This window comes from Erinaceus europaeus, chromosome 20, assembly GCF_950295315.1.
Source record: "Erinaceus europaeus chromosome 20, mEriEur2.1, whole genome shotgun sequence".
Taxonomy (NCBI): domain Eukaryota; kingdom Metazoa; phylum Chordata; class Mammalia; order Eulipotyphla; family Erinaceidae; genus Erinaceus; species Erinaceus europaeus.
Window position 1 is genome coordinate 55,814,641 of NC_080181.1, and position 9,651 is coordinate 55,824,291.

General features: G+C 59.2%; 1 protein-coding gene across 1 annotated transcript; it reads left to right on the forward strand.

Annotated features, from left to right (window-relative positions):
• The first annotated feature begins 5,163 nt into the window (after positions 1 to 5,163).
• MESP2 (mesoderm posterior bHLH transcription factor 2) lies at positions 5,164 to 8,692 on the forward strand. Its single transcript, XM_060179614.1, has 2 exons — positions 5,164 to 6,107; positions 7,912 to 8,692. The coding sequence occupies exons 1-2, from the start codon at positions 5,349 to 5,351 to the stop codon at positions 8,179 to 8,181; spliced, it is 1,029 nt and encodes a 342-aa protein (XP_060035597.1). The 5' UTR covers positions 5,164 to 5,348; the 3' UTR covers positions 8,182 to 8,692.
• The last annotated feature ends 959 nt before the right edge of the window (positions 8,693 to 9,651 follow it).

A 9,651-nucleotide genomic window follows, 5' to 3' on the forward strand; every position in this document is an offset into this window, starting at 1 on the left:
GGGCAACAAAAACGGAAAATAAATAAAAAGGCTTGCAAGCAAGAGGTCCTGAGCTCAGTGCCCAGCACTGCATGTGTCAGAGTGACGCTCTGGTCTCTGTCTCTCAACAAATAAACATTTTTAGAGAACTGAGTCCGAAAGCTCAGTATCGACAATCTGTTAATCTGAAACTTCTGAATCCAGATCAAGAAATATTTACGAGACCTGATGAACTTTTTAAAAATGTATTTATTAATGAGAAAGATAGGAGAGAGAAAAGAACCAGACATCACTCTGGTACATGTGCCGCTGGGGATCAAACTCAGGACCTCATGCTCAAGAGTCCAGTGCTTTATTCACCGGGCTGCCTCCTGGACCACATTTTTTTTCTTTTTAATATTTGTTTATTGGATAGAGAGAGCCAGAAATTTAGAGGGAAGAAGGGGGTGATAAGAGAGGGAGAGAGACAGAGACACCTGCAGCCCTCCTTCACCACTCAGGAAGTTTTCCCCCTGCAGGTGGGGACCAGGGGCTTGAACCCGGGTCCTTGCACATGCGCCCACCACCCAGCCCCATGAAATTTGTTTACCACGTTATTTACGAGGATGTAGTAAGCCCCTCAGCAGTGTACTATGTCAAGATATTTATAGTCCTGGGGGCTTGGAGGTGATGCAGCAAGTACAGCACATGCCTTCACGGAGCTGATGCCTCCTGTGCAAACCCCAGCACCACACTGAGAGCATCACAGCACCACACGAAGCTCCCTGGGTGGCGAAGCAGTGCTGGGTGGGTGTTTTTCTGTCTTCTTTTCTCTCCTTTCTGGATAAGAAGTTGCAAATTTTTTTTCCCCCGTTTGTTTTGAAAATTTTTTAGGGGCCAGACAGTGGCACACTTGGCTAAGCACACACATTATGGTGGTGCACAAGGACCCAGGTTCCAGCCCCTGGTTCCCACCTGAAGGGGGAAAGCTCCACAAGCGGTGAAGCGGGGCTGCAGGTGTCTCTTCCTCTCTCTCCTTCCCTTCTCAGTCTCTCTCTGTCTCTGTCCAATGATAAGTACATTAAAAATAAATTTAAAAATTAGAGGCCAGACACTGGTGCACCTGGTAGAGCTCACATTACAGCGCACAGGGACCTAGGCTCAGCCCCCAATCCCCACCTGCAGGGGGAAGGTTCAGGAGTGGTGGAGCAGGGCTGCAGGTGTCATTCTGTCTCTCTTCCTACCTCCCCATTCTCTCAATTTCTGTCTTTACCAAGTAAATTGCTATTTAAAAAAATATTAGTGGAGCCAAGCGGTGGCACACCTGGTTAAGAGCACACATTACACCCCACCTGCAGGGCAGTCACTTCACAGGCAGTGAAGCAGGTCTGCAAGTGTCTGTCTTCCTCTGCCCTCTGCCCGTCTCTGTCTTCCCCTCCTCTATTTCTCTTTGTCCTATGCAACAACGATGACATCAATAACAATAACAATAATTACTACAACAATAAAACAACAAGGGCAACAAAGGGAACTAAAGGAAAAAAGAGCTCACATTACACTGTGCACTGACTGAGGTTTAAGCCCCTGGTCTTCACCTGCAGGGGGAAAGCCTCACCAGAGGTGCACGTGTCTCCTTTTTCTTTTTTTTTTCTGGCCTCCAGGGTTATCGCCGGGGCTCGGTGCCGGCACTATGAGTCCACTGCTCCTGGAGGCCATTTTTCCCATTTTGTTGCCCTTGTTGTTGTCATTATTGCTGTCATTACTGTTGTTGCTGTTGTTGGATAGGACAGAGAAATGGAGAGAGGAGGGGAAGACAGAGGAGAGAAAGACAGACACCCGCAGACCTGCTTCACCGCTGTGAAGTGATCCCCCTGCAGGTGGGGAGCCAGGGCTCGAACCGAGATCCTTATGCCAGTCCTTGCACTTTGTGCCATGTGCGCTTAACCCACCGCACCACCGCCCAGCTCCCGGTGTCTCCCTTTCTATCTCCCCTCCTCTCTCAATTTCCCTCTGTCCCATCCAACAATAAAATGGGGAAATGGGCTCCAGAATAAGTGGATTCATAGTGCCAGCACTGAGCCCCAGCAATATCCCTGGAGGTGGGGAGGGGGGGGGGAAGAGAGACAGACAGACCTGCTTCACTGACTGACGTTTCCCCCTGTAGGTGGGGACTAAGGGCTTGAACCTAGTTGCTCACCCACGGTACCATGTCTGCTCTAGTGTGCGCCACTGCCCAGCCCTACTAAAAGTTCAGTTTCAAAACTGCCAAAAAAAAAAAATATATATATATATATATATATATACAAGGCCATTACTATTTCAGGCTGGTGTGGACTGATCAGTTCTTGAAACAAAACTAACTTACCCTAAATATTGACTACTGACTCCCCCCCATTTCTTGTTCTTATTGATGTCGTCATTGTTGGATAGGACAGAGAGAAATGGAGAGAGGAGGGGAAGACAGAGAGGGGGAGAGAAAGACACCTGCAGACCTGCTTCACCACCTGTGAAGTGACTCCCCGGTAGGTGGAGAGCTGGGGGCTCGAACCGGGATCCTTACGCCGGTCCTTGTGCTTTGTGTTTTGTGTTTAAACCGGTGCATTACTGTCCACCCCGCCCCCCACTATTGATTTTTAAATGTCGGATTCTGTCCAAAAGTCCACTTGACTCCCCATTGCCTTGGAAATGATACTCAGCTCCTCCGCCCTCCCCACCTCGGCCTCCCACGCTACCCCGAAGTGCCAAGGGGTGATCTCCACCTGCCTTCCGCCTGCTCTGGGCTCAGGGCCCTTATGAGGCCTCCCGACCTCTGTGGCCTGGCTCCCTCCCTTTCTCTGCAGATCACAAGGGATTAGGACACCTACTTCAATTGCCATTGTTGCTCAGTAGTCTGAACTCTTACTTTCTAAGATTTCCTGTCTTGACTCTGTCGCTAGAGCAGCAGGTCTCCAGCAGCTTTACGAGTGGATCTCAGTTACCGAGTCCTTGTCTTAATGCGCAGATCCCGCTCAGACGTGCCGAGGGCCCTGCCCGTGGGCACACAGCTAGTTAGTGGTGTGTTGGGCATGGGTCATGCACAAGAGCACGGGGACCCTGGGTTTGATCCCAGGCCTGCATGTGGCAGTCTAATAAAAAAGGTGTGACCTTCCTCCTCATTCCCTACATTTTTCTCATTGAAATCCTGAAATTTCTGAAATCTTTCTTATTTTATTTTTTTATTTCTGAGTGAGATGAAGAGAGAGAAAGACACAGAGAGAAACACAGAGCACAGTTCAGCTCTGGCTTCTGGTGGTGGTGTGGGGGGGCTTGAACCTGGGACTTCGGAGCCTGAGGCATGAGAGTCTCTTTGTATAACCATTATGCTACCTACCCCCCTCCCCCGCCTGCCCTGGTTTCTGAAATCTTGAATTTCTGAGAACTCTCTCGCCCGCTATCTCTCTGTCCTGTCCAACAACAGCAGCAATGGCAACAATAACAACAACAACCGGAGCAGCGGATTCATAGTGCGGGCACCGAGCCCCGGGGATAGCCCTGGAGGCAAAATAAATAAAGTAAAAAAAAAAAAACCTGTCTACATCCCTCTCCTTCTCTCTCCCTCCCTTTCTCCTTCTCTCTGCCTCCTCTCTCCCTTTCTCCTTCTCTCTCCTTCCCTCTCCTTCTCTCTCCCGCTCCCTTTCTCTTTTCCTTTCTCCTTCTCTCTCCCTGTCTCTCTTCTCTCTCCCTTTCTCCTTCTTTCTCCTTTCCTCTCCTTCTCTCTCCCTCCCTCTCCTTCTCTCTCCTTCCCTCTCCTCTCTGTCTCTCTCCTTCTCTCTCCCGCTCCCTCCTTCCCTCTCCTTCTCTCTGTCTCTCTTCTCTCTCTCTCCCTCTCTTTCTCCTTCTCTCTCCTTCCCTCTCCTCTGTCTCTCTCCTTCTCTCTCCCTCTCTTTCTCCTTCCCTCGCCTCTCTGTCTCTCTCCTTCTCTCTCTCCCGCTCCCTCCTCTTTTCCTTTCTCCTTCTCTCTCCCTCCCTCCTCCCCTCTCCTCTCTCCTACTCTCTCCTTCTGTCTCTCCTCTCTCTTTCTCTCTCCCTCTTTCTCCTCCTCTCTCTCCTTCCCTCTCTTGTCTCTCTCCTTCTCTCTCTCCCGCTCCCTCCTCTTTTCCTTTCTCCTTCTCTCTCCCTCCCTCCTTCCCTCTCCTCTCTCCTACTCTCTCCTTCTGTCTCTCCTCTCTTTCTCTCTCCCTCCCTCTCTCTCTCCTTCTCTCTCCTCTCTGTCTCTCTCCTTCTCTCTCTCCCGCTCCCTCCTTCTCTCTCTCCCTCCCTCTCTCTCTTTCTCCTTCTCTCTCCTCTCTGTCTCTCTCCTTCTCTCTCTCCCGCTCCCTCCTTCTCTCCTCCCTCCCTCTCTCTCTTTCTCCTTCCCTCTCTCTGTCTCTCTCCTTCTCTCTCTCCCGCTCCCTCCTCTTTTCCTTTCTCCTTCTCTCTCCCTCCCTCCTTCCCTCTCCTCTCTCCTACTCTCTCCTTCTGTCTCTCCTCTCTTTCTCTCTCTCCCTCCCTCTCTCTCTTTCTCCTTCTCTCTCCTCTCTGTCTCTCTCCTTCTCTCTCTCCCGCTCCCTCCTTCTCTCTCTCCCTCCCTCTCTCTCTTTCTCCTTCCCTCTCCTCTCTGTCTCTCTCCTTCTCTCTCTCCCGCTCCCTCCTCTTTTCCTTTCTCCTTCTCTCTCCCTCCCTCCCCTCTCCTCTCTCTCCTACTCTCTCCTTCTCTCTGTCTCTCCTCTCTCTTTCTCTCTCTCTTTCTCCTTCCCTCTCCTCTCTGTCTCTCTCCTTCTCTCTCCCTCCCTCCTTCCCTCTCCTCTCTCCTACTCTCTCCTTCTGTCTCTCCTCTCTTTCTCTCTCCCTCCCTCTCTCTCTTTCTCCTTCTCTCTCCTCTGTCTCTCTCCTTCTCTCTCTCCCGCTCCCTCCTTCTCTCTCTCCCTCCCTCTCTCTCTTTCTCCTTCCCTCTCCTCTCTGTCTCTCTCCTCTCTCTCCCGCTCCCTCCTCTCTTTTCCTTTCTCCTTCTCTCTCCCTCCCTCCTTCCCTCTCCTCTCTCCTACTCTCTCCTTCTCTCTGTCTCTCCTCTCTCTTTCTCTCTCTCCCTCCCTCTCTCTCTTTCTCCTTCCCTCTCCTCTCTGTCTCTCTCCTTCTCTCTCTCCCGCTCCCTCCTTCTCCCTCTCTTCCTTTCTCCTTCTCCCCCCCCCCCCCCGGACGTGGCGGCCGCCCGCAGCTGCCCAGGAGGCAGAATCGGCACCTCGGCAAATGCGCGCGGTTCCCAGGCCGCCGACCCCGGCTCCTCTCACACCTCGCGGCCCGGCGGGGAGCCGCTCGCACCTCGGCCGCTCGGGGATAAAAGCGCCGCCGCCGCCGCCGCCGCCGCCGCCGCCATGGCCCGCTCGCCGCCGCCGCCCGGCCTCCCGCGCCTCCCGGGCCCCGACCCCTGGCTCCTCCCGCACGGCTGGGGCTGGGCCGGGCCGGCGGGCTCCCCCGACTCCACGTCGCCCGCCTCGTCCTCCGGCTCCTCGGGCTCGTGGCCCTGCGACGCCGCCCGGCCGCCGCCGCCGCCCCCCGCCGGCCCCGCCGGCCCCGCCGCCCCGCCGCCCCGAGCGCGCGCAGCCCCGACGGCCGGACAGCGGCAGAGCGCGAGCGAGCGCGAGAAGCTGCGCATGCGCACCCTGGCCCGCGCGCTGCACGAGCTGCGCCGCTTCCTGCCGCCGTCGGTGGCGCCGGCCGGCCAGAGCCTGACCAAGATCGAGACGCTGCGCCTGGCCATCCGCTACATCGGCCACCTGTCGGCCGTGCTGGGGCTGGGCGACGACGGCCTGCAACGCCGGTGCCGGCGCCTCTCGCGGGGCTGTCCGCTCTGCCCCGCCGCCGCCCCCGCCGCCCCCGCCGCCCCCGCCGCCTGGGGGTCGCCGCGCGCCGAGAGTCGGGGGCGCCGGGTCCCCGACGCGGGTCCCTGGGCGACGCCCCCGTACGGCCCCGGGCCGCGGGCCTCCCCAGGAACCCGGAGCCAGGTGGTGCCCTGGACGCCGCCGCCGCCCGCCCGCCCCGGCCCCGACCCCGGCCCCGGCCCCGGCCCCGGGGCGCAGACCCCTCCCTGGACGCCGCCGCCCGCGCCCCCCGAGCTGACGGCGCTGTACCAGGTAGGGCGCAGGCTGCCGGCCGCGGGGGTCCCTCTCCCTCTCTCTCCCAGCTCTCTCTCCCTCTCTCCCTCTCCAAGCTCTCTCTCCCTCTCCCTCTCTCCCTCTCTCCCTCTCCAAGCTCTCTCTCTCTCTCTCCCTCTTTTCTTTCTTTCTCCCCCCACCCTCCCCACCAGAGCGCGGCTCAGCTCTGGCCTAAGGTGGTGCTGGGGATCGAACCCGGGGCCTCAGAGCCATGGGCTTGTCTGCCCAGCCCTGCGGGGCATCTGCAGCCGGGGGCCAGGGGCGGACGGAAAGGGCCCTGCTGGCTCAGGAAGGAGGGAAGGGAGATGGGGAGGGGAGCCGGAAGGAGGGAAAGAAGGAAAGAAGGAAGGAAGGAAGGAGCCAGAGGAGGGAGAGAAGGGGAGCCTGGCCGGCCCTACACGTGCTCCGCCCTGCTCGGGGCTCAAACCTGCATCCAGCCGCCGGTCCCCCTGCACAGACGGCAGGAAGGAAGGTTCTGCTGCAGCTCTCCCCCTGCCCAGCTCTCCCCCTGCCCAGCTCTCCCCCGGCCCAGCTCTCCCCCGGCCCAGCTCTCTCTCCCTGCCCAGCTCTCCCCCTGCCCAGCTCTCCCCCGGCCCAGCTCTCCCCCTGCCCAGCTCTCCCCCGGCCCAGCTCTCCCCCGGCCCAGCTCTCCCCCTGCCCAGCTCTCCCCCTGCCCAGCTCTCTCCCCCTGCCCAGCTCTCTCCCCCTGCCCAGCTCTCTCCCTGCCCAGCTCTCTCCCTCCCCAGCTCTCTCTCCCTGCCCAGCTCTCTCCCCTGCCCAGCTCTCCCTCCCTGCCCAGCTCTCTCCCCTGCCCAGCTCTCCCCCTGCCCAGCTCTCTCCCTGCCCAGCTCTCCCCCTGCCCAGCTCTCCCCCTGCCCAGCTCTCTCTCCCTGCCCAGCTCTCCCCCTGCCCAGCTCTCTCTCCCTGCCCAGCTCTCTCCCTGCCCAGCTCTCTCCCTGCCCAGCTCTCTCCCTGCCCAGCTCTCCCCCTGCCCAGCTCTCTCCCCCTGCCCAGCTCTCTCTCCCTGCCCAGCTCTCCCCCTGCCCAGCTCTCTCCCCCTGCCCAGCTCTCTCTCCCTGCCCTGCTCTCTCCCTGCCCAGCTCTCTCCCTGCCCAGCTCTCCCCCTGCCCAGCTCTCTCCCCCTGCCCAGCTCTCTCTCCCTGCCCAGCTCTCTCTCCCTGCCCAGCTCTCTCCCCCTGCCCAGCCCTCCCCCCCTGCCCAGCTCTCCCCCTGCCCAGCTCTCTCCCCCTGCCCAGCTCTCTCCCCCTCCCCAGCTCTCTCCCTCTCCAGCTCCTCTCCCTGCCCAGCTCTCTCCCCCTGCCCAGCTCTCTCTCCCTGCCCAGCTCTCTCCCTGCCCAGCTCTCCCCCTGCCCAGCTCTCTCCCCCTGCCCAGCTCTCTCTCCCTCCCCAGCTCTCTCCCTCTCCAGCTCCTCTCCCTGCCCAGCTCTCTCCCTGCCCAGCTCTCTCCCCCTGCCCAGCTCTCCCCCTGCCCAGCTCTCTCCCTGCCCAGCTCTCCCCCTGCCCAGCTCTCTCTCCCTGCCCAGCTCTCCCCCTGCCCAGCTCTCTCTCCCTGCCCAGCTCTCCCCCTGCCCAGCTCTCTCCCCCTGCCCAGCTCTCCCCCTGCCCAGCTCTCTCTCCCTGCCCAGCTCTCTCCCCCCCCAGCTCTCCCCCTGCCCAGCTCTCTCCCTGCCCAGCTCTCCCCCTGCCCTCCCAGCACGGTCCCATGGGTTTTGTGAGCGCCCACATTGAACCCTGCTCAGCTGCTGCTCTTGCTCTCTCGCAGGGAGTCTCCATGTCCCCAGAGTCCTGTCTGTCGCCACAAACGCCACCCTTGCTGCCCAGGCCTGCCTGCCAGAGACTCGAGGCCCAGCCCCAGTGGACGTGCTGGGCCCCCAGTGCCGGGGTGCTCCTCAGCTCAGGAGACCAGGGCCCCGGCCCTGCCTTCCCGCTCGGTGACCACAGCCCCCCCCAGAGCTCAGGCCTGCAGCTCAGTGGTGGCCCCCAACTTTGGCCAGAAGACCTGGAAGAGACCCACCTAGGACTCTTCTACTGACCACCTCAGCCGCCCCTCTGCAGCAGGAGAGGACAGTGCCGGGCGCCCACGGCAGCTCCTGGTTAAGGGGTGCCCAGTGGATCTGGAGCCTCGGATGACCCCTCTCCCCAGCGCCACCTTTCATGGAAGGGGTGTCGGGCGCAGACACTGGCAGACACAGGAAGCCCTGGCTGGTGTGGCGACTAGGGCAGTGCCCTCCTCTCCTGAACGCCCCTAGAACACCCTCTGCCCAGCCTGGGCTACAGGAAGACCTGGGTGCTGGACCACAAAGGAGAATTGGGAGTCGGAGGGGAGTGGGGAGCGGGCCAGGCAGCAGTGAGGCCAGGCCCCAGCCTCTGCTGCCTAAGTCACAGCTGGCCAGGAGCATGTATTCTTTTTTTTTCTTTTCTATTTTTATTGTGCAAAAATAGTTAGAAACAGAGATGTGTGGGCTAGTCATAGTCCTACTTAATGAGTTTCATTACTTTCTTTCAAGGAGCCTGTATTCTTATTTTGTACAAAAAAAAAGTGAACCATACAAAAAAAAATCTCTTACTTGACTTGGTCTGTTTTTCTTGTACTAACCCTGGTGTTTATTACTGCTGGGGAGGGGCAGGCCAACCTCCTCCTTCTCTCCCTGAAACTAGGCCTACTGCAGGGTGGAGAGGTGGGGGTCCTCTCTTGCCAGTTTGTCAGTATTCACTGCAGGTTGGCACAGGCAGCCAAGTGCTCAGGCCCTGAACTCTCAGCCACGTGGCGCCTCCCACCTGACCCCGTGCCCTGGCGTCACCTGATAGCAGGTCCGTTCAGTCTCTGAAGTTCCTCTCTCTCAAGTTGGCCATCTCGGAAAGGAGCTGACTTAGGACATGAGTGAGGTGTCCCCTCTCACTGTCTGCGAGTAGGGCTTCTGCTTTCAGCTTAGGGGGCCGCAGGCATAGCTGGGGACATGGGAGAACCCCACCAAGTTGGCAGCGAGAAGGGGGTGGGGCACCACTGGCTTGGGCACACATGTAGTCCGGCCTTGGCTTGTAGGGTAACGGTGGGCAAAGGAGGAAAGCACCCTCAGAACTGAAGGGGGGTGCCACCTCTGCTGGCCCACCGTAGAGCCTCCCTACCCAGGCTGCCAGCTGCTGAGTGGCCTGACCCAGGCCCTGCCCTGGGAGTGGCCTGTGAACTCAGGTCCCAGCTGCATTTGGGAGCAGTGGGTCTTACAGCTGAGGCAACAGGACGAGAAGGCTTTCCCTTGGTCTTCCTAGGAATGAATGTCAGACCCTGGGCTCCCCCATCCAGTGCTCTTTCCTTTCCAAGAAGACCTAGGGTCTGCACTGCAGGGTCTCTGCACCTGCATTCTAACCTCAGCAATGGCTCAGGTTCCCCAAGCGTTTGTCATCATAGGCACGGAGGCCTGCCTGGCCAGCTGGGTCACTTATGGCCATGGGTGAGGCATGGGTGGAGCCCAAGGGAGGACTGGCCTGCTGCTTCCCCAGCAGC

What these genes read in the sequence shown, in the direction of transcription:
- MESP2 (XM_060179614.1), top strand. Translation starts at nt 5,349, where the DNA reads ATGGCCCGCTCGCCGCCGCCGCCCGGCCTCCCGCGCCTCCCGGGCCCC. An exon ending in AGCTGACGGCGCTGTACCAG is followed by an intron (nt 6,108 to 7,911) that starts GTAGGGCGCAGG and finishes GCTCTCTCGCAG; the next exon opens with GGAGTCTCCATGTCCCCAGA.